Raw genomic sequence first — 26,000 nt, forward strand, 5'->3', positions numbered from 1 at the left:
ACAACTGAAAAATAAATATTCAAATAATTATATCAATAATCATTTTACACTTTGTTTCAGACTTTTGGACCCCACAGTATTTCTCTCCTGCATGTTTATATTTCAAAACCTCTTAATAAATTGTTTCATTTACTGAGAACACTGTGTGTGTGAGTTTCTTCATTTGACCACATGATCTTGTTTCTGCAGTTAATCCAGGATGGACTTCAAAGACATTAGTCATTAATCTTACAGTTCAAACACAATCGATGTTTAAACACTGACCCTTAACACTTACTTAATTTAATCATTTTAAACCATGACTTTAACTATACATAAGCAATATTTACATTATATTCATGATGTTAGCCAGAGGGGAACTGGCCCCCACAGTGAGTCTGGTTTCTCCCAAGGTTATTTTTCTCCATTAATCAACATCTTATGGAGTTTTGTGTTCCTTTGCTACAATCACTTTCAGCTTGCTCACTGGGGTTATCAATACAAATATTATTTAATTACTTATTTGTAAACACGATAAACAATCATATATTATCTAATTACACAATGATGATTCATTGACATTATAGACATTATAATTGTATCGTCTGTTAATGCTTGATCTTCTGTAAAGTTGCTTTGAAACGACGTGTGTTGTGAAAGGCGCTATACAAATCAAATTGAATTGAATGAACTGAGATCCATGATCTGAAATGAGTTCTTTCGGGTTACCCTCAAGGATGAACACAGTTGCGAGAAATTGAGTGACTGTTTTAGAGGTTACCTGGGTCATAAAACAATCTCAGGCCACTTACTAAAATAATCCACTAAGGTCACAGCAAAACGGCAGTCTGACGGGGCTTTGTCAAAAGGACCCACGATATCGATGGCAAGTTTCTCCCAAGCCCCATCTGGAAGGGGTACAGGCTGGAGTGGTGGTGTGCGAACGACCACTGACTTGTCATGTGATTGGCATGTGATGCACGACTTGATGGCAGTCTTAACATGGGCGTCCATGCCCTGCCACCATTATAGTTCTCGGAGTCTCTGCTTGGTTCTCAATATACCTTGGTGTGTATCATGAGCCAAGGCAATGAACTGCGATCTGAACGTCTCTGGTACTAACAGTCTGTGTGTATCTCTTACCACACAATCATCCTGAAGAGAGAACTCATGTTAAAGTGTGTAGTATGGCAGTAGGTCAGCACATAGACCCTTGGAAGATTTTGGCCATCTGGTTGTCAGTAACTCATGTAACTTACGAGGAATTGGGCAGGCAGCACATGCTTGTTGTATTCATCAGCTGATACAGCAGTGAGGGTTAAAGTAAGCACAACCACTTCCACATCATCCTCCAGCCCAGGCTCACTACCCTGTAATGGTAAGCGAGACAATCAGCTGTAACATATTCTCGTCCAGGTTTGTACTTGATATCGTAGTCAAACGTCATTAGTCTAGCTGACCACCGAGCTATCCGAAGTCCTGCTCGTCCCTGTCCCTTGGAATTGAGCAGGGTTATGATTGGACTGTGGTCTGTATGTAAAGTAAAACGTCGTAACCACAGATAAGTTCTCCATATTTCTGTTGCCCATACACACCCTAACGCTTCTTTCTCAATTGTAGAATACTTGTGTTCTGCCTGTGTCAAGGTGCGTGATGCAAAAGCAACAGTCTTTTCAGACCCGTCCGGGTAAATTTGAGTTAGAACAGCACCCAGACCATAGTTAGAGATGTCGGTTGTAATGATAGTTTGTGACTCAGGGTCAAAGAGCGACAATGCAGGGCTGTTAATTATGAGGCTCAAAACTGGTCTGTGCATCAGATGTCCGTGTGAACAAAGAAGATCCTCAAAGTAATGCTCTGAGAGGCTCAATCACTGCATCAGTCAGGTATGAATTATGAGTACCAAGATGTGAGCTCAAGGAAAGAGCGTAAACTGGGAATATCAGTCGGTCGTGGTGCATGTAAAACTGCATGAACATGAGAAGCATCTGTCTGAAGTACTTCAGCTGAAATTGTGTTCCCTAAAAATGACAGCTCTGTCTGTCTTGTGACATTTCTCCAAGTTCAGTTTAAGTCCAGCTGCTTCAAGACTTTGAATTGTTGCATTCAAGATCCTGTCGTGTTCCTCAACGGTCTTTCCTGAAACAAAGACATCATCAAGGTAACATTGAACACCTGTAAGGCCTTTAAGTATGGTCGACATCAGAAACCTCTGAAAGCAACTTGGCCCTGACGCCAGTCCATATGTTACTCTTTTGTAACGGAATAAGCCTTCATGAGTAATGAATGGACTGCGGCTATCTTCATGAACCATTACTTGGTGATAGGCGCGTTGAAGCTCAAGTGTTGAAAAAACTGTTGACCCCCTCAGTTCTGCGAATATTTCTTTCATGTGAGGAAGGGGAAAACTGTCCACCACTACTGCTCTATTTGGTTCTCGCAAATCCACACAAAGTCGTATGTTACTGTTTTTTTTCTTCTTAGTGACAACAATCGGTGAGACCCATTCCGACGATTCAATCGGTTCAATCATGTCCTGTTGTATGAGATGTTTTAGCTCTTGTGATACAGCTTCACGCACTGCAAACGGAAGATAACGTAACTTCTACTGTACCGGTTTCACATCAGCACGGACTTTAACTAAGTGTGTGAATCCTTTTGCACAACCCAATTTCTCAGGTTCCATACGTGTGTCAGCTGTATTTATTGTGCAGCATGGCGATGTAGTAATTCGGCCATCTAACAGCTGCAGTTCAAGGGCCGCAAACATGTCTTGTCCTATCAAGTCGTTTCAAGTCAAGTGGTTTTTATTGTCGTTCAACCATATACAGTTAGTACAGTACACAGTGAAACGAGACAACATTCTTCCAGGACCATGGTAAAACAATATAGGACAAACACAGAAACACACGAAAATACTAAAGAATACTAAATATCTGACTAAATAACATACCTACATAAAGTGCACGTGCAAACGTGTGCAAAAAGTATGGGACAGTACAAAAATTACTAAAAATTAACAGGACAATCGGCACAGTGAGAGACAGTGCAGCGCCGACCAGTACACAGTAGCGCAAAAAGATGACAGTTTCTAAAAATGTCAAATGTAAACATAACATACTATGAGATGAGTTATGCACATAGCAGTTATTGAGGTAGCAGCCAGGTATAAAGTGACAATAATTAAAGTGCAACTCAGGACACGTGTGTATGTGTCAGTCCAGTCTCTGAGTATTGAGGAGTCTGATGGCTTGGGGGAAGAAGCTGTTACACAGTCTGGCAATGAGCAGAGGTGTAGTGGTAAAAAAAGAGGTGGGTAAACAATAAATTCTGGTGGACCACGATGTGGTCACCCGGTAAGGTGGGCCACTGCCTACCGGTGTATGTGTATCCTGATGACATCGCTATAGGCTATCATTTGATGGTACTACCAAGGGTATCACTGGTTGTTCCCTCATCATAGGTCACACAATCACTATTCAATTCATACATTAATCTAAGTTCTTGTTAAAGAGACCCAAGAAGGAATAATATGGTTGAAACCTATAAAGTTTACTAAATGACAAAACAGAGAGAACAAAAATATTTAAGAGAGATAGAGAGGGAGGCTTATATCCAGGGCTTCCAATGCAATGTACTTGTACATAATGATTAGGGATTTGGGATTATTTTCATAGTCGAATAATCTGTTGAATATTTTCTCGATTAATCAATTAGTTGTTTGGTCTATAATATGTCAGAACAATGTGGATCAGTGTTTCCCAAAAGCCCAGGAGGATGACGTCCTCAAATGTCTCGTTTTGTCCACAACTCAAAGATATTCAGTTTACTGTCACAGAGGAGAGAAGACACTAGAACATATTCACATTTAACAAGCTGGAATCAAAGAATTTTTTACTTTTGTCTTAAAAAACCTGACTAATTGATTATCAAAATAGTTTAGATAGTAAAATAGTGCAGATTAACGACAGAAGAATGAATCTGGTGCCACATATTTTAATTTTAAGAAAACTCAGTTTCTGTAATTAACAGAAGAAAGACAATATAAGTTCCATTTTGAACACAAAATAATATACAGTGGTTCTACATGAGACGTTTGGGCTAGTGAGTGACGGATGAATCTTGATGCAGTCTGCTGCTTCCTGCTGATTGGTCAACACTGACAGTAATGCAGCCAGGGTTTCCCATATGTTCATTTATTTGTGGCGGGCCGCCACAATATCAACGCTGACCGCCACACATTGATTTTCGATTTATTTTTAATTTTTTACTAAGCCTATTTAAAATCGTATTTGATTGCAGAGAGCCGTAGCGCATTCGGTGCAGCACTAGGCTACCTCTCGCTCGTCCCTCTCTCTCTCTCTCTCTCTCTGTCTCACCCGTACCTCTAGCGCTCTCTCCGTCATGGAACACCGCTGCATAAATCTGTCCAACACAGCACTGTCAGTTATTACTTATTAGCCAGCATGCAAGGAGCCTAGCTAATAAGGAGAGCTAAGTTATTGTTAGAATACAGCTGGATTTTTGAGGTCAGCACGCTGTATATAGCTGGTAGTAGTCAATATCGATGCACGCGCATGTTAAACACTGGCAGCAGCGCATTATGAAAGACTTCGTCTTAGGTTTAACAACCTATGAAACTAATAATGAACAATATGAAACTAAAACGACATAAGCTTTATTTAAATTGGCTTAGGAACTATCTATTTAGAGGTGGATAAACGCAATTTAGAGGTGGATAAACCCACTTTGGAGGTGGGTAAACGCTATTTCCGAGTTTTGGGAGGTGCGTAAACGGCGTTTACGTGCGTTTAGCCTCCACTACATCCCTGGCCGTGAGGGCCCGAATGCTTCGGTACCTCTTGCCAGACGGCAGGAGGGTGAAGAGTTTGTGTGAGGGGTGTGTGGGTTTATCCACAATGCTGTTTTCTTGGTGGATGCAGTGTTTTTTGTAAATGTCTTGATGGAGGGAAGAGAGACCCCGTTGATTTTCTCAGCTGTCCTCACTATCCTCTGCAGGGCTTTGCCCAGAAAGGTTCAACGGTTCAAGTCCCAAACCAGGCAGTGATGCAGCTGCTCAGGATACTCTCAATAGTCCCTCTATAGAATGTAGTGAGGATGGGGGGGGTGTGCTTTACTCAGTCTTCGAAGAAAGTAGAGACACTGCTGGGCTTTCTTGGTAATAGAGCTGGTGTTGAGGGACCAGGTGAGGTTCTGCCAAGTTAACACCAAGGAATTTGGTGCTCTTGACGATCTCCACAGAGGAGCCGTCGATGTTCAGTGGAGAGCGGTCACTCTGTGCTCTAATAAAGTCAACAACCATCTCGTTTGTTTTGTCCACATTCAGAGAAAGGTTTTTGGCTCTACACCAGTCCGTTAGCAGCTGCACCTCCTCTCTGTATGCTGACTTGTCGTTCTTGCTGATGACACCCACCATGGTCATGTCATCGGCGAACTTAATGATGTGGTTCGAGCTGGGGGGCCCCAGTGCTCAGTGTGGTGGTGGTGGAGATGCTGTTCCTGATCCGGACTGACTGAGGTCTCCCAGTCAGGAAGTCCAGGATCCAGTTGCTGGTGGGAGGTGTCCAGGCCCAGCAGGTTCAGCTTTCCAGTCAGGTGCTGAGGAATTATTGTGTTGAATGCTGAGCTGAAGTCTATGAACAGCATTCGAACGTATGAGTCCTTTTTATCTAGGTGGGTGAGGGCCAGATGGAGGGTGGTGGCGATGGTGTCATCTGTTGAACTGTTTGGACGATACACGAACTGCAGTGGGTCTAGTGAGGGGGGCAGCTTTTTTCTTAATGTGCCTCATGACAAGCCTCTCGAAGCACTTCATGATGATGGGTGTGAGTGCGATGGGACGGTAGTTCCAGGCAGGACACTGAAGACTTCTATTTCATGGGGACGATGGTGGTGGCCTTGAAGCACGTTGGAACGACAGCGTTACTCAGAGAGATGTTGAAGATATCGGTAAGAACATCTGCCAGCTGGTCTGCACATCCTCTGAGCACTCTGCCAGGAATGTTGTCTGGTCCAGCTTGGGTTGACTCTAAGTAGAGTTTTCCTCACATCAGCCATAGTAAGACAGAGCACCTGGTCGTTGGGAGGAGGGGTGGTCTTCCTCGCCACCACGTCGTTCTGTGCTTCAAACCTAGCGTAGAATTCATTCAGTGCATCTGAAAGGGAGGCATATTTGTCACAGGCAACTGAGGTTGTCCTGTAGTTGGTGATGGCCTGGATGTCCTGCCACATGCGCCACGTGTCGCCACTCTCCTGGAAGTAACTGTGGATTTTCTGGGCGTGTGCGTGCTTTGCCTCTCTGATGGCCTGGGACAGTTTGGCCCTCACTGTTCTTAGGGCAGCCTTGTCGCCTGCTCTGAAGGTGGAGTCTCGGGTCCTCAGCAGCACACGTACCTCCATGGCCATCCACGGCTTCTGGTTGGAGTGTGTGGTGATGGTCTTGGAGAAGAGGACATCATCAATGCACTTGGTAGAAATGAACACGGTTTGCTCCAATGTCCATGTGCTATAAAAGTCGGGCTAAGTGACAAAAATAGCACCATTTTGGATCCGGAGTGGCTGCTACGAACGGTTTTGTTGTAGTACATCCATCAATGCACTTGATGATGTAGCAGGTGTAGAGTCGCCATATGTTGCAGCCTCCCGTCGGGTTAAGTGACAAAAATAGCACCATTTTGGATCCGGAGTGGCCGCTATGAACAGTTCTGTTGTAGTACATCCATCAATGCACTTGATGATGTAGCAGGTGTAGAGTCGCCATATGTTGCAGCATATGTGAACATGAACATGTGCCAGTCAGTACACTCAAAACAGTTCTGAAGAGCATAGATGGCTCCTGCTGGCCAGGTTTTCACCTGCTTCTGGAGCGGTTTTGTGCGTCTGACGAGCGGTCTGTATGCTGGAATTTGCATAACAGAGATGTGGTCTGAGTAGCCGAAGTGGGGGCGGGGCTCCGCACGGTACGCGCCTGGGATGTTTGTGTAAACAAGATTTACATTTATGCATTTGGCAGATGCTTTTATCCAAAGCAACTTACAGTGCAATTAGTACAGGGACAATCCCCCCCGGAACAACCTGGAGTTAAGTGCCTTACTCAAGGACACAATGGTGGTTGCCGTGGGGTTAGAACCTGCGACCTTCTGATTAACAGCCCTGTGCTTTAGCCACTACGCAACCACGCCACCACATACTGATGGAAATTAGGGAGCACTGTTTTGAGATTCGCATGGTTGAAATCTCCAGCGACAATTAAAAGTCCGTCAGGGTGAGCGTTCTGCAATTCGCTTATAGCCCCATAAAGTTCACAGAGCACTTCCTTAGCATTAGCGCTGGGGGGGAATGTAAACTCCAGTTATAATAACAGTGGTGAATTCCCTTGGTAAATAAAAAGATCTGCATCTAACAGTCACAAGCTCCACCAGTGATGAGCAGTAACTAGAGACTAGCATAGAGTTATTGCACCTTTCCGTGTTGATGTAAACACACAAGCCACCACCACCAAGAGTCTTACTGCATGGAGCTGCATTTCTGTCGGCACGAAACGAGGCGAGCCCAACTAGCTGAACGGCGGATGTAGTCCAGTTTATTGTCCAGGGAGCAAACATTTGAGAGAAGGATAGATTGGAGAGCTGGCCGGCTAGGGTTTGTTTTTAGCCTAGCATGGACCCCCGCCATCTTGCCGTGCTTTCGCTTCCTTGCACACCGCTTACGATGTCCCCTCCCCCGGGCACCAGCATCAGGCGACGCCGAGGACTGGAGGCCTGGTCTCCGCAGCAAGCCAGATCATCATGCAGCTTGGTTGTTGCATGAATCTTAGATTTTTACAGTATCTGCCGATGGTAGAAATGAACACGGTTTGCTCCATTACCATATGCAATCTAAGCATCCCTTTACAGGTATGGCATCACCACCATAGCTCACTAAATGTATCTTTTGAGAGAGTAGCAGTAGGGAAATACTGTGTGCACTCTGACATTGGAATGATTGATACAGTTGAGTCCGTATTCAGCATTAACTTAACATTCCACGTTCAACCACATGTGCTGATTTGAACAGTACACATTATCTTACTTGAATCACGATTAGGGCTTCCAATAGTAAGCACAGTCACATCAGGGATTGAAATCTCACTTACGTGTTTATCTCCATGGCACAAATTAGCAAAATGTCCTCTCTTTTTACACAAATTACAGAGATCTTCTTTAGCAGGACATCTTTTGAAGTTGACAGAATGTTGCTTTGAACAGCACCTGTAGAAAGTTTTTTCTTGAGACGCAGGTGAGTGCATCGCTGTCTCACGTCGCAGCGGCTGTGAATTCTTCTCCATGCCGTGGCTGAGTTTGTTGTGCTGATGTTGGGACTGTTGAATCACTTGTATGGTGTCATCTGATGGCTTGCTCATAACTCTCAACTCAGTCACTGCCGTCTCAATTTGGCTTGAAATTGTAACCGCTTTTTTTAAAGAAAGATCCCCTTTTAAGAGTAGACGTTCCTGTTTAAGTGTTGAATTAGTTTTCTCGACCAGTTGGTCCTGGATCTTTTCCTCCTCCATAGTACCGAATTCACATGTGGCCACTAATTCCTTAAGCGCTGCAACATACTGATCCGTAGTTTCACCATGCCGTTGTCCTTGTTGGCGAAATCTGTACCATTCAACCACCACATTCGCTTTTGGCTCAAAGAATGTGTGAATAGCTAATAATGCCATGTTGTACTTATCATCTGCAACAGTAAGCATGTAAAACAGTCTCTGGCCCTCTGCACCCAGGCAGTGATTCAGCAGAGCACGTTTTCGGGTGTCCGATAGCTCTTCATCCATAGCCAAGAAATAATTGGCGAAAACACGAATCCATGCCTTAAAGGGCATCGGCGGCTCCCCCACATTTTGTAGAAAGGGTGTAGGCTGGCTTAGATCCCACGGCATCCTCGTAACCAAAATGTTGTGTATTCAGGCAGAGAATAAAGCAACACAACTTCTTCGTCATACTCTAGTGCCACCTACAGGGCTGATGGTGATACCACAAATGTCATCAACACACAACACAATCTTCATCAACAAACAACACAACAACAATGATACCGTAATTTCCGGACTATAAGCCGCAACTTTTTTCCCACGCTTTGAACCTCGCGGCTTAAACAACGACGCGGCTAATATATGGATTTTTCCCGCTTTCAAATTTTATTTAAAAAAAAAAAAAAAACATTCTGTGACGTGCTCAGTTTTTTGCCGGCATGAAGCTTTCATTAGACCAATGAAATTGCCGAACGGGTTAAGGTCAAACAACTTTTTTGTTTACTGTTTAGATTAAATCTCAAACACCCATCATTCTGATTACGGTAGTCATTTTGTCACCCTCAAGACACGGAGAAATGCATATGATGCAGCTTTCAAGTTGAAGGCGATTGATCTGGCTGTTGGAAAAGGAAATAGAGCTGCTGCACGGGAGACGTTGGAAACAGCAGCGTGATGAATTGACTCAGTGCAAAAAGGCCATTCAACTCCGACACCGAAGGAGATGACTTCAGTGGTTTCATGTGCACAAGAGGAGGAAGATAGTGACCAATGACTTTCTTGCTAGGCTACGGTTTACTGCTAATTTTTGATTTTTTGTTAGAAGCCGTGTGTGGCAGCGGGGGCGTGGTCAAGCGCCCGTCCAGGAGAGAAAAGCGGTAAGGGCGCTTACACCTGAGCTAATGTCTAACACCTGTCTCTAATTCCAGTAAGCGTGGGGAGAGCGGCACGTCACACTGGCACCAGTGTGACAGTTTTCAGCACTTGATGTAAGCGCCCTTACCGCTTTTCTCTCCCGGACGGGCGCTTGACCACGCCCCCGCTGCCACACAATGTTTCGTTAAAGCCTATTTATTTTTGTTACAAGCCGTGTTTTGTTAAAGCCTGTGTAAAGTTCATTTGTTTCAATGTACCGGTAGGCACCTGCGGCTTATAGACAGGTGCGGCTTATTTATGTTCAAAATAAAAAAATTTAAAAAATTCAGTGGGTGCGGCTTATATTCAGGTGCGCTCAATAGTCCTAAAATTACGGTACTCATCAACTTCTTCATCTGGACTCTCACAGTGTTTGCTCGAGGTTTGTAAAATACAACTTTTAAAATTAGATGTTTAATTGTGTGTTCAGTATTCATATTTTGTCGATTCAAAACTTCTTGGTTTAATTTATTCTGATTCTGTGTGCTTGCTATTAGACAAACCATCGAATGATCTTTGAACAGACCATAATATGATCAGATGTCACAACAGGTGCTCTCCACCATTACAAAATCTGTCCAACCTTGTGGACCTACAGTACAGAAAAAAGTCTTCATCTCGTGTTACAGATGAGCTGGTGCAGTTTATTAGTTGCATATGTTTTATGAAGATGTCACTTAAATAACTTCATAACTGTCAAACGACTCAATAGAGCAGAAGTGAAACTGGTGTGTTCCAGTTCAGATCATTGAACCAATCAAACAGTGAATCTGAGAGTGTGAGGTGAAAATCACATTTGCATTGTCAGAGTTGAATGATTGTGTTTCTCTCAGAATAGAGCAGCTCTGTCTCCAGTGAACATGTTCAAAACACAATTTTACTAGTTTAGTTTTACCAGCAATCGCACCTTTTCAGAACTGTCCCATAATTCAAATGTTTCTCTGTTCAGTAAAAGACACTTTGGTTAAAGTTCCTAAATGGGGACTGAAGTGTTTTAATAATATTGTGTTATTGTTTATGATATTAATATTCAGCACTTTGGTCAACATTGTAGTTTTTAAAGTGCTTTATAAATAAACTTGAACTTGAATATTGTTTATTATGTTTTAAAGCTGTTTGAATTACAGGGACACTAGGGGTGTCCTCAAAAACATATTTATAGCATAATAAACTCATAATTACTAGATTGATTCATAAAGTCTCTGCAGGTGTTTTCATGGTTCATTGAGTGAAGATTATTTATAAAGTGTGTGAACTGAACTGGCAAATGACCCAAATAATGTGAATAAATCAACTTTTCAAATACAAAAGACAGAAACTTTACTGAATATTATTTCATTTATTGAATTTTGACAAGAGAAAACAGCAGAAGAACAAAAGCACACATATACTTGTCTGAATAGAAGTCACTGTTAGTCTCCATGTGAGACATGAGTGAGAAGAGCAGAAGAGAATCAGAGGATCTACTCAGAACACTGATCTCTCCTCACTTCTCTAATGACTGACGTCTGGCCTTGCCGTGTGGCCTCACATCTCACTGTGACCGCCTTCATCCACTCGTCCTGAGAGAGAGTCAGACTGCTGCTCCAGCTGTACAGACCGTTCTTCTGCAGGACCCCAGCACTGCTCTTCTCAGTCCTGCTGCTCCCGTCCACCTTCCAGTTCAGGCTCCAGTCTGAGGGGAAGCCCTTGTTGGCCACACACATCAGTGTTGCTGTGTTCTTTGTGGAAATCTCTTCACTGGAGGGCAGCAGGACGCTCACGGCAGGAAGAGTGTTGCCTGACAAATACACAAAAGACAAATTAGAAACAAAGTAAAGATTTCTCACTCCAGCTCAAAACTAAATAAATTACATTGATAGATATTTTTGTAATGATAGAGTACTTAATAATAAATGTCAGTTTGACGGTCGGATCAATAAATTTGTATGTTTGCAGATAGATTTACACAAAAGTTGAAGAATGTTTTTCCGTCATATATTTCTCTTTACATTAAGAAACAATGAAAAAGAAAATCGCCCGACCTCAACAGTACCACACAAAATATTCTGAACAATAATGAACTTTTAACAGATAGTTTGATGGAAATTAGTAATACTTTATATCTTCCATATTACATTAATAAACATTTCATATTGAAGGAGCATTTTTATGAACTCTTGATAATGTGAGAAATTTAAATCATGAACAGCAACAAAAACTGAATCACATCTCACTTCTGTACGAGCAACAAATTCACAAATAAATTACACAAAGTGTCTTAAAATTTCACATTAATATCCTGAAAACAGACAAATTATTCAATGAGTCTAATCAGGTATTGCAAAAATAATTATAAATAAAAAATCACAAAATTAGGGAGTTTTTTGCTACATTTTCTGGTTTAGTCACAAGTTGGAAACAGAAAAATATTTCACCAAAACAATTAAAAAAAGTGAGACAAATCCCTCAAATCATAGTGTTACAATCATACATAAAACACACATTCAACATTATTATAAACACACATTCAACATTATTATAAAACACACATTCAACATTATTATAAACACACATTCAACATTATTATAAAACACACATTCAACATTATTATAAACACACATTCAACATTATTATAAACACACATTCAACATTATTATAAAACACACATTCAACATTATTATAAAACACACATTCAACATTATTATAAAACACACATTCAACATTATTATAAAACACACATTCAACATTATTATAAAACACACATTCAACATTATTATAAAACACACATTCAACATTATTATAAAACACACATTCAACATTATTATAAACACACATTCAACATTATTATAAAACACACATTCAACATTATTATAAAACACACATTCAACATTATTATAAAACACACATTCAACATTATTATAAAACACACATTCAACATTATTATAAAACATATGAAACATTAAAAGGATGATTTGATGATTTACTTACTGCCAACATCCAGTCTGGTGCCGCTGCCGAAAGTCCACCACAGTGATACAAACTAATAGAACAGCTGCACAAAAACCTCTGAGCGCTTCACTAACTGCACTTTAAACACATGATCACAAACACATCTTTACACAACACACATACAAACACACTTTCACTTCTTACTGTCATTAACAACTCATTCAAAAGTGCAACATTGCATTATAACATATATATTACATTGTAATAAACAGTTTGTATCACTCCACTGACTCTATAACTCATTTGATTTAGTTTGATCTCCTGAATGCTCGTGAAATATCCACAATGAGGAAAAATCCAGAGAAGTTCCACTGATTGAAATGTATTTAATAAATCAGAAATAAAGATGTCAATAATTTGTGTATTTTCATGTATGAATTGTTTGTCATTGCTGCTGTTCTCCTGTAACAGTCACATTTGCTGGTGAGAGGAAACAGTTTTGAATGTCCGCCCCTCTGATTAAAGCACAATATCAGACTGTCTGTTAGTCAGGACTGTCAAACCAACATCACTGTTCCTTCAGTTCTCACTCATTCACAGTCAAGATGACAGCACACGCTCTCATTATCTGCTCTCTTCTGCTTTTCACTGCTGGTGAGATTCATTTTAAAAGTCTAATTCAAGCAGCGATCATTAAATCAGAGAGGAAAGATTCTCTCCATGAGTCGGATTTTGAGTCTGGAAGTAACTTTGGCTCTTAGTTTAAGTGTGTTTGAATGTTGTGAATGTGTTTGTGTCTGTAAATGTTCATTGATGTTTGTGGTGATTGTTTGACTGTAACACTGATTGATGTTTCTGTTGTGGCAGGTTGTTTCGGTGAGATTATTCTGACTCAGAGTCCCAAAGTGAAGACGGTGTCAGTGGGAGACAGTGTCACTCTCAACTGTGTGTCCAGCTCTGATATTGGGTCTAATTTAGCCTGGTATCTGCAGAGATCTGGAGAATCCCCAAACTCCTGTTCTATTATGTTGGTAGCAAAGCGTCTGGAGTTTCTGACAGATTCACTGATGGGGGATCAAACACAAACTTTATGCTAAATATCAGAAATGTCCAGACTGAAGATGCAGGAGATTATTATTGTCAACAGCATTCTCAGTCTCCACTCACACAGTGATAAAGAGTCGCACAAAAACCTCCTTCAGTGAAAGAGGAACTGCTGATACAGACACAGTAACTGTGAATTTGACATTATGAATTGATCTGAGCAAAGTGTTTCATTTTGATATTTCACACTCAACACTACAAATGAAACTGAGGACATTATTTTTAAGGTAAACTGAGTCATTTTTTGTTCATGTTTCAGTGTCTGATATGACACGGGACAGATTTTATTCGGACACTGTCCATATGAACGTAGCATCATGCAAAATCTGTTTTCAAAAATGTAATTTATTGAAAACAGAAAAGAGAGATGAAACAGTTTTCAGTTATTGACGTGTGAAACATTAAAAACAATTGAGTGTCCCTTTAAATTTGAGACTTCACGTCAGTTGAGGGAAAATTAGAGATTTCTCATTTTTTGTTCATCTGATCACTCATGAAGCATCTCTTTTATTGTTTTTAACCAGCTGTGATGTGTTTGTGTGTTTGTGTGTTTGTTTGGTACTTAAAAAACCTGGAGAAGCTCCTGAACTCTGTTAAACTGGATCTCCATCTGGATTCAGTGGATCTGATAGTGATTTCAGTCGGACCATCAGTGGAGTCCAGACTGAAGATGTTCAGTGTTCAATTCATGCATTATTTCACTCAATACTGCTGGCTTTGTTGTGTATTTATTGTCAAGTGTCACAATTATTGCAATAATATCTGTGTCAAAGTTACTCAATGATTATATTGAAATAATATTTTAGTTGATCTTCTATTTGTTTTAATTAGAGCAGATATAGTTGTTAGAGGGGATTTTATGATGTCATAATGGTCATGTTACAATGTAAAGTTCCTCCTATGGGGCATGTTGTCACGTTCCACTTTCCTCTTTTACAGGTAGATGACAATAAAAAACACTAAGCTGTGTTCACGAAACAAGTCCACATATTTGTGCCAGACATGTGTGAAATTAATGTGAATTAAGAAAAATACTCTGAACCCCAAGTGCATTTACACAAACTTAATAAAAACAGAAAGTGTTTGTTTGTGTCACGCTCTCCCCTAATAAAAGTGTGCCATTATATCAAAATGTGTCATGGAAACTGAACTGTTTATTTTACTCTCTTTTACATGTAAAACACCAAACAATTAAAACAAACAAGTTTCGGAGGTCTGGGTATCTCAGTGAGTATTGACACTGACTATCACACCTGGAGTCGTGAGTTTGAATCCAGGGTGTGCTGAGTGACTCCAGTCAGGTCTCCTAATCAACCAAATTGGCCCGGTTGCTAGGGAGGGTAGAGTCACATGGGGTAAACTCCTCGTGGTCACTATAATGCGGTTTTTAGCTCTCGGTGGGAAGCATAGTGAGTTGTGCGTGGAGAATAGCATGAAGCCTCCATACGAGCTATGTCTCAATGGTAACGAGCTCAACAAGTCACGTGAAAAGATGTGAAGAATAGTTGACGTTTTATTCATTTAGCTTAAGCATACAGAATTAGATTTGCTGGAATTTTGTCATGAAATTAAAACGATACATGATCTATGTGTAAATTTTTTGGTACTTACAGAAACTTGGAGAAGCTCCTAAACTCCTCATTTATCTGACTGATAGCCTGCAGTCTGGAACTCCATCTAGATTCAGTGGCAGTGGATCTAAAACTGATTTCACTCTGACCATCAGTGGAGTCCAGACTGAAGATGCAGGACATTATTACTGTCAGAGTGAACATGAGATCAGTGGTTATGTGTTCACACAGTGATAAAGAGTCGTACAAAAACTTCTGTCAGTCACACTGCACTGATACACTGACAGATACTGCAGCTGCTCACACACACACACACACACACACACACACACACACACACACACACACACACACACACACACACACACACGTTGTGTTTCCATGTTTTATGGGGACTTTCCATAGACATAATGGTTTTTATACTGTACAAACTTTATATTCTATCCACTAAACCTAACCCTACCCCTAAACCTAACCCTCACAGAAAACATTCTGCATTTTTACATTTTCAAAAACATAATTTACTGAGATTGATAAGCTGTTTTCCTCATGGGGACCGACAAAATGTCCCCACAAGGTCAAAAATTTCGGGTTTTACTATCCTTATGGGGACATTTGGTCCCCACAAAGTGATAAATACACGCTCACACACACACACACACACACACACACACACACACACACACACACACACACACACACACACACACACACACACACACACTCACACAAACACACACACTTTAATTCAACTTGTGTATCTATGTCCATCAGCAGGTCACTGAAATGCCAAATGAAGACATTATGTTGAATTGAAGGACACTTGATTTGGAGAATTCAGTCCTTGTCAAGAAGCTTCAATCAGAACCGTTCCACAGCAGACGGATCGTTCTGGGACTTTTGAAACCAAATTAGTTATTTCAATAAACTTTTTTCCCTTTGTTGTTGCACATCATGAAAGCAGGAAAAAATGCTGTTAGTCTTTATTGATCTGTTTTAATCACGGAGAATTTTGTCATATTAATAATGAATACTTGTTTATTATTGTGATGTATTTAGTGTAAATAAGATTACTGTACTAATTACTCTGTCTGAAAAGTAATTGCATTAATTATTACTAATTACTTTCTAAAACCCATAATCAACCTCGACCAGATGAGCGGTTTCACGTCGATCCTTGTGTTGGATTTATACAGTCAGAACTGAAATAAAATGTTCACTTATAAACTGAGATCATAAGAGCCCATAGTTACAGAATCCCCTAAAAATGACCATAAAAGTTACTCAAGTAAATGTAACAGATTAAATGTAGTCTGTTACTACACACCTCTGCATCTTACACTAGGAGGACACCAAAAAGTCCAGCGGCTTCCCTTCCTCACATTTATACTCTCAAGATTTGAACTCAAGTGTCTGTGATTCGTCACCTTTTGACCCCTTAAACTTTTATCACCAATAAAGATGTTTCTGTGTGTAATTTAATTGTAATGGTCCCACACACTTCCTGAACTCTTTTAAAAATGTCAAATGACTCAATAGAGCAGAAGTGAAACTGGTGTGTTCCAGTTCAGATCATTGAACCAATCAAACAGTGAATCTGAGAGTGTGAGGTGAAAATCACATTTGTATTGTCAGAGTTGAATGATTGTGTTTCTCTCAGAATAGAGCAGCTCTGTCTCCAGTGAACATGTTCAAACCACAAGAGATTTTATTTACATTTACAGTAAATGCAACTTTCTCAACTATTAACATCTCTAAACCTTTTAAAACATGTCAAACTTTACCAAAGTACTTTCTTGATCAAATACTTCATATAATTCTCTCTGTAAGTAGAAAGACACTTTAAATAGTGACACACAGATTGAATATTACACATTTAAAATGTCGACATTATTTAAAACAAAAAGATGACCTTTGACTTCTGACCTTTAACCTCATTCATCATGTTGAACATGGTGATAATTCTACTGTCTCTTATGTTGATGCTGCTCTCTCTCATACTGCATTCAATTATCAGAGACGTTTAGCATCAGACAAATATGACACATGTAACATTTTTCAGATGCAAACTCCTGCATAAGGAACATCTAACTTTTGTTTTTGCATTATCTGACGTGGCCATCACACTCATTTACATGAAGACACTTTGCATTGGCAGCACATGCTTCAGTTGTCTGGGAGTTTTTAATAGTTCAGTGAGTTTGAAACTGAAGACGGAGAACTTCTTCATCCAGAATCTAGATCCACAGCAATCATGACTTTCATCAGCATCTTTATCTGGATGTTCACTAGCTACTGTTTTAGAGGTAAGAACACATTAAAATATCTCATTCTACACTATATGACTTATCATGTGTGTCCTGAATGAAATGAAACAGTTTTTACTGTTTTTATTTTGTTGTCTTAATGTAGAATCCAGATGTGCAGTGACAGTCACTCAAACACCTGCAGTGAAATCTGTTCATCTTGGAGACACATTTACTATCAGCTGTAAAACCAGTCCTGAAGTTTATCAGGGTTGGGGTTATCAGCCTCTTGCCTGGTATCAGCAGAAACCTGGAGAAGCTCCTAAACTCCTGATAAAAAAAAGCAAATGAGTTAGAATCAAATACACCATCTAGATTCAGTGGCAGTGGATCTAAAAGTGATTTCACTCTGACCATCAGTGGAGTCCAGACTGAAGATGCAGGACATTATTACTGTCAGAGTTTTCATTCCATCAGTAGTAATGTGTTCACACAGTGAAAAAGAGTCGTACAAAAACCTCTGTCAGTCACGCTGTAATGATACACTGACAGATACTGCAGCTGCTCACACACACACACACACACACACACACACACTTACACACAGGGAAACTGAGGAGTTCTTCATTTAATATCTTTAAATATGTAAATTTAAACAATATTCCCTTCTGTCACTCTCACACAGTACAAAAACTTTACCAAACTGAATTTCTGTCCCGTACAAATATAAAGACATACAGCAGCCTAAATGTCTAACGGAGCTGCACTAATGAACATTCCCACACTCTGTTAAGTGAACGTCTCTTTAGACTTAAACGGTCACGTTTCTAGTTAGGCTGCATTAGTCGTGTCATACAGTACATGGGACAAAACAGGCCACAAAACTGAAAGTGAATGAATAATACAAGTTTATGTATCAAGGGATTATTTTGGATTAGTCTGTTCAACATGGTCTGAGGCGTTCATGTTTGGTCTCATTTAGGATAATTCCAGTCAGAACAGACTCATTAGAGCTCAAGTAAATAACAGCAGATTAAGTGAACTTGTTAATGAAATCTAGGATCTCTTCTGTGTGACATGAGTGGACGTCCAGCCAATAGAAGAATCCGTAAAGACAAACACAGGGACCATGTCCTATCCAAGTGTAAAACATTGATTCAGCAGGTAATAGACTTGGGAAAAGGGGAGTTTCTGAATATTTCTGGCCATACAGTGAACCAGATGCTGCAAAAGAAAAAACCTCCTATAAAGCTCCAACATCTGTATGAGAGGTTTGAGGAACCGGATCAGAACATCATGATTCTGTAGAAATGTGGACCATGGCAAAACTTTAAAAAGGCATTACTCAAGAACCACAGAGATGAACTAGATGAGAAGTTGATGAAAGATGAGGCTGCAAACATTGCCTTCATCATGGTGTCCACCACAGGGATCTCCATTAAGACACTTTAAAGCTAAAGATAATAGACTTGTGCAAAGGTGAACTTGTTCATATTCTGGTTTCACAGTGTACCAGATGCTGCTAATGAAAAAACTCCTATACGTTCAACAATAGATCTGCATGACTGGTTGGAAAAGGGCCTTTGATACTTAGTATTAGATATCTTAAACACTTCACACAGTTGAACCACTAAGAGGTCACAGAAGTACTGAAAGACAGTGGACAGGCTCATATAAAGGAGAGGTGATGTAACATACATGTTGTTCAGGTATTCAAATAGATTCATCTAGTGCTGGAGTCTCTTGTTTGATCGAGTGTGTGTTGATAAAGTGATTTTTCAGGAGTCAGCTCAAATGGAAGTTTCTTGAAGACAAGACTTGAGGAGAGTCAAGAGCACCGATATCAAAACTAACTCTAATAGAGAGACAGCTCTTCTTCAAGACACTCGACTCCTCATTTCTCACAAGAAAATGGAGAAAACATTCAAAAGAATAAAGGGAAGATTCTCCTCCCTCTTTCTTTCTATTCTTATTTGTTTTGAACACACAATCACACACTTTACTTCAATACACTCAACCACACAGCACAATTTCACTCAATATCAAAGAACTACAATTCACTTCACAGTCAAACACTTCTTCCTCTCTCCATGGAAAGACACAAACTGAGGGGTTTTGAAGTGTCTCAGTAACCTGTAACATCTGCCTCCACTAATTATCCCTCATAATGAAGCTCATTAGTGGCTTGTACATCTGAAACAACACCAGCAGAGGGAGACAAAGAGAGAGAAAGTGCTGCTCCAAAACAGAAAATCCCTGTTGAATTACACAGAGATGGATCAGTAGTATTCAATAGTACACTTATCATATGACTTCAGAAGAAATGGATTTAATCACTGGAGTCGTGTGGATTACTTTTCTGCTGCCTTTATGGGATTTTAGGAGCATCAAGTTTTGCTCATCATTCACAAGCATTGTATGGACCAGCAGAGATGAAATATTCCTCTAGAAATCTCTGTCATTGTCTACATTCATTTCCATTTAATCCATGAACATTTATTATCTCTTCATGTCGTCTGTGGGGAATCTGGGTTCTCCATTATGGACAGTGATCCAAACCAGTTTAACCATTTACCGTTAGCTCAAGATTATATAAACACTCCAACATGTGAAAGAGAATATATAATATTGGGTCACTCAATGACACAATGTGCTTATTTGTATGTTTTCTCACAGTAATCCAGACTGTATAATGTCAGTGAGAGCTCTCTGAAGAAATCAACTCTATTAATTCTATTGATTGATGTCTGTTTTACTCAAAGAGGGTATTTCCAGAGAGAGTCACTTTGCATTGGCATCACACGCTTCAGTGATCAGAGAGTGTTTATAACTGTGAGTCAAACACTTTATAACACACGGCTGTTTTTCAAGATACAAAACCAACAAACACAAAAATGAATTTCTTCATCTTTATTTGGATTCTGGGAGCTTTTATTCCAGGTAAACATCAAATGAAATCTTCTCACTGATTTACTGATTTTTAAGACTTTCATATACAGTCAATTTAAAGATTTTCATCAAACGTTATTTTCTCCTGATCAGAATCCAGAGGAGTCACTGTAACTCAGACTGAAGTTGTGACTAAAACTGAAGGAGAAGAAGTCACTATAAAGTGTAAAACTGATCCTGGAATACATAGCAATCTTTTATCTTGGTATCAGCAGAAACCTGGAGAAGCTCCAAAACTCATCATATATGACATAAATTCTCGGTATGGTGATAGTTTTCAGCGTTTCACTGGAAAAGGACAAAGTGGTGGAACTGATTTCACTCTGACCATCAGTGGAGTCCAGACTGAAGATGCAGGACATTATTACTGTCAGAGTTTTCACGTCATCAGTGGCAGTTATGTGTTCACACACAAAAACCTCTGTCAGTCACACTGCACTGATACACTGACAGATACTGCAGCTACTCACACACACACACACACACACACACACACACACACACACACACACAAACTTGTTTTTATATCATAGTGGGGACTCTCTGTGAACTTCGATGCATTTTATGGATTTTATACAGATCTAATTATAATTTCTATCCCCTAACCCTAGAAACCTTTTTGCATTTTCAAATAAACATCATTTTTTATGTTTAATAAGCCATTTAACAAACAATAACAAACCACTGGTTTTACTATCCCCACAATGTAGTATAAACATGCACACACACACACACACACACACACACACACACACACACACACACACACACACACACACACACACACACACACGTTGGTGCTTCTATCATTATGAGGACTCTCCATTGACATAATGATTTTTATAATGCTAAAACTACATATTCTATCCCCTAAAACTAAATCTCATGGAAATATTTTGATTTATTTTTTAATTTTTTTCTCTTTTACGGTTTTATTTAATTGTGCTTTAATAATATTGTTTAAGTAATATTGTGTTATTGTTTATGATATTAATGTTCAGCACTTTGGTCAACATTGTAGTTTTTAAAGTGATTTATAAATAAACTTGAACATGAAATTGTTTGTAACCTAAAAATGCTCACCAGTGAGAATTGGCACAACTGAAAAATAAATATTCAATTTATTATACCAATAATAATTTTACACTTTGTTTCAGACTTTTGGACCCCACAGTATTTCTCTCCTGCATGTTTATATTTCAAAACCTCTTAATAAATTGTTTCATTTACTGAGAACACTGTGTGTGTGAGTTTCTTCATTTGACCACATGATCTTGTTTCTGCAGTTAATCCAGGATGGACTTCAAAGACATTAGTCATTAATCTTACAGTTCAAACACAATCGATGTTTAAACACTGACCCTTAACACTTAGTTTAATCATTTTAAACCATGACTTTAACTATATGTGACCCGGTGTGAGTGTTAATGACAGCACTGGACACAGGAACATAAATTATTCAAGGGGTCGTTTATTCCAGACTGCACTTGGAACAGCATGGCGCTAACTATGCAAATTTAGAATGTTAGACAGAAAAGCTTGCTAAATTGAGTGACATAAATCAAGGTGTTTTTCTTATTATCAAACTGAGTCTCTCTTGCCTTTCTGTTCTCAGTCACCACATTAACAAATCAATTACAGGAATCTAACTAACATAGACAACTAACATAGACAACGATAGTGGATCTCATTCTGGAAAACAAATACACAGATTATTACAAGATCAAATAAAGCTGCTTATGTTACATAAAACATGCATAAAATAAAATTAGATTCACATTCCCAGTAACATTGATACATTCCAAGCATTACATCGACTAATATTCAATCAATCACAGTGAAATAACATTCATACACTTCAAAAGAATAATCAAATAACTCAAACTTACTGTTCATCACAAACCTCTATAGCATGTACACACTTCCACAGCAAATGATGAACTCCATTTCCCTTCTGTTAACAGTAATAGACACAATACAACACTATTCCTTAACATTTAGAACACATGACACCAGAACAACTGTAACAATCTACTGATTGAACACACATATAAGCAATAAACATTTTTTTTAGTATTGATTAGTTACAACACTCACTTTACTGCTTCACACTCGGCCTGGAAACACTCAAAAGGCCTTCAGAGTACTTCTCTCCCCTCTTTAATCAACCAAAATGATCAGCAATCACTTAATATTCAAATCACATTATACACAAGAAAATAATCTTAATGATAAACTGACATTAGTGATTATTAAAACACTTACGCTTCGAGATCTAGTGTCGATCAGATTTCTCCACATAGATATGCGTCTCGACAGAAGTTAAAAGTTCCCTCTGCACAATACACAACTATGGCAAGCCCTTTTAACATTTAAAAGCTAGATTGGATATGTGTTGCAGATATCTGTAATTCAGTTTTGCCTAGTCAAAAAGAACATTTCAGATATCCGAAACTACATTCTTCCTATCCATAATTGTCATTTCAGATATCCACAAAGACATTCTTCCTAGGACAAATGACGTCACTTTTGCCATTCATTTGTATGGGGTTTATCATTACAGATATCTACAATTCAGTTGCAGATATCCACTATGTGAATTATGGATATCTGCAACTGAGTTGTAGATATCTGTAATTCCAGTTTGTGATATCTACAATTTGATTCTGACTAGTCATAACTCCAGTTCAAGATATCTTTAATTCACCTCAATTCAAGATATCTACATGTTCCTTTTCAGATATCTTAAATTAAGTTTTGACTAGGCGAAATTATGTTGTAGATATCTGTAACTGGAATTATGACTAGTCAAAATAACGTTGTAGATATCTCAAACTGGAGTTAGGGATAGTCATAATTTAATTGTAGATATCTATTATCAATTTATAGATATCTTGAAATGAATTTTTATTAGAGATATCTAAAATTTGAGATATCTGTAACTTTCATTCTGCCTAGTCAAAATGTAATTACAGATATCTTGAATTAAAGTTTTGACTAGGCTAAAAGGCGTTGGAGATATCTGTATGCAAATTAGGCCCGCATCACACTTTAGGCGGGAGCCCAGCGTGCTGTTGTTCAAATAATCAAATCACATAGCACCTGTTAACTGTTAACTTGTAATTAGCACTGATTAGCACCATGTCGGAGCAGCCAGAGGGCTGAAGGAGTTTTTAATCGTCTTTTAATGCTGCAGCCCGTGCAAGACAGGAGCTGGCAGTGAGAAATGATGATTCATTACTTTCCACAACAAGACGACTATTTCGCCGGCAAGTTAATCGAGTTCGGGTAAGTTTTCTTTTTAACATCAGAATGGCTAATGTGCTATCAGAAGTTTGGGGTAGCTTTTTAATAATATGCCAACTAAAGCAAAACGGCTGCTAAAATGAGTTATAACGGTCTTCTTTGTGAATGTATTCAAGTTCGTTTAAAATGATATTGACGACAAACTGCACTTAAGATTGGCGGTTGTTTAGATTTATGGTCTAATGGCTTTTGAATGGGTTCAGCTAGGGGTATTAGCAGCTAGAACTACTGCAAATATATAAAAATGGCTATATTCAAAATATGCTAATGAATACATTTTGTGTCGTGCTGGAAACATGGGAACATTTTAACCAAGAATTACTGCTGACACCGGTATTTGTGTATACAGGAGGATCTGGTGGCCGCAGGGAAAACCCTATTTGGCATGCAAAACTTTTCCTCCTTCCAGGGCCAGATAATGGTGTTCTGCCCCCACAATAGAACTTGAGGGACTGGCTAAACATGGATTAGGTAAATGTGAGATTGAAGCACATACGAATTGAGTGTTATTTACTCTACACCCTATCTAACCTTCTTCCAAAGAAGGCTATGGAACGAGCTGTTTTGAATTTTATGTTAGCTTGAGCCTGTTTGATTTCATTTGTTATATTGTCTCTATATTAGGAAACATTTGACTGTTAAAATACATTTAGCATTTGTTTTAAAGAGATATTGTAGAGCAGTTTACTCTGATGCCTATATAACCGTTTCCATGTAGCAATTTTAATAGTTACATCCTGCAACACTTTCTCATGCCAAGGCATCACTTTGAGAGTGTCCAGGAATACCTCCCAATGAATCCTTTTGCATCAGCTTTCTGTATTTAGTCAATGGTGGTTATGGTTGGTGTGAGGATCTGGGTGGTGCATTCAGAAGCTAAGCTACACCATATATATCGTATGTTAATGTTCTTTCACATATGCTCAAATGTGGGATGGCCTTGAGTGAGACCAGGCTCTTCTCAGTCATAAACAATTTTCTTAGGAGGGGTTTTAGTTTTAAAGCTGTGAACTTCGTAGAAACCCCAAATGATCTTCGGTTAACTGTGGTAGTCATACAGGTCTACTTTTTGGGGGTTGGCAACACTTTGGGGTTTGTCTAAAATGACACAGTTTGGATGCCTTGATTTGTGAAACTTATTGTCTCTTATAAACCGACTTCTCAAACATTGTAGGAGTCAGGGCAACATCTCTAAGGACTGATAGGAGTCCTGAAAGAGTGTGTGTGTGGCTGGCAACTAATGAATGTGTTACTCTACCACTAGGAACTGATTATACTGATGTTTACATGACCATTTTTAGGAAAACCGTGCATGAGTCAGCAGAGGCCGGACGCACTCAACTCAAAGATTGGGTTAAACTGGAGTTTATCTGAATTGAACAACTTTGTTTGCCAAAGCTACCCTCGCATCAGTTTAAATTTGGTAGGCTTTGAATTGGCAAGGACAGGTAAAGGACGTAAGATCCAGAAATTACAAGTTAGTTCTGTGAAGGAACTAAAAGCAGTTGTTGGCAAACTGTACTTTTGTAGTGATAAGTGGCAAAACACAAACTTTTTATTGTCTTTCTAATATGCATTAAGATGTATTTATTTATTCTGTGTGGTGTTTGAGCAGTAACATTCCCTAGGATAACAGTTTTTGTCATTTTTATACTTCTGGATATTTTCTAATATATTCTGTTTCCTCTACGTGTGTTCTTGCTGGAAGTCATTTGGATTTTCTGTGTTCTGCCAGGTGGCATCCACATCCTCTGCCATATACATTAATTCATTCCCACCACTCTCAATTGCTCCAGTACAAGATGAGACTGTGCCTATGGCTGAGAGGACCCAAGCTCAAAGTGTGGTTTCAAATCAGGTAACCAATTTTGACACTTTATAGAATCAATTCTTTAAAGTGTTTATTAATCGTGCGTGTACTATTTGATGGTGATCTTTGAATTAATTTTTTATTTTTTATTAATGCTTTGCTTTAGGCTCTTCAAGAATGGCGAGCAATACGTGCCCAGCAAGACCAGGAGTATGATAAAAGCTTTTAGTGGATCAGGAGAAGGTAATACTTGCATAAATAGACCTTGGATTTACATTCTCTTACACAATTCATACATGCTAATGTGGTCTTTTAATAGGAGAGGAAGAAACTAGCCTATCAGGCCTGTGAGGAAAGACGTCGAAAGGTTTGTG

At 39.2% G+C, this 26,000-nt stretch overlaps 2 pseudogenes and 2 gene segments (V, D, J or C); 3 read left to right on the top strand and 1 right to left on the bottom strand.

The window, feature by feature from the left end:
* Positions 1-26,000, top strand: part of LOC127635151 (immunoglobulin kappa constant-like) — a 142,577-nt gene that overhangs the window by 77,410 nt on the left and 39,167 nt on the right.
* Positions 11,039-26,000, bottom strand: part of LOC127635141 (Ig kappa chain V region Mem5-like) — a 40,143-nt gene continuing 25,181 nt past the window's right edge. Inside the window, 2 exon segments of the V gene segment in view lie at positions 11,039-11,489; positions 12,680-12,711. Coding sequence covers positions 11,173-11,489; positions 12,680-12,711 — 349 coding nt within the window.
* The window catches only part of LOC127635142 (Ig kappa chain V region Mem5-like), a 39,449-nt pseudogene continuing 26,666 nt past the window's right edge, over positions 13,218-26,000 (top strand).
* The window catches only part of LOC127635140 (immunoglobulin kappa light chain-like), a 79,457-nt pseudogene continuing 70,977 nt past the window's right edge, over positions 17,521-26,000 (top strand).

Source organism: Xyrauchen texanus, chromosome 42 (assembly GCF_025860055.1).
Source record: "Xyrauchen texanus isolate HMW12.3.18 chromosome 42, RBS_HiC_50CHRs, whole genome shotgun sequence".
NCBI classification, from domain to species: Eukaryota; Metazoa; Chordata; class Actinopteri; order Cypriniformes; family Catostomidae; genus Xyrauchen; species Xyrauchen texanus.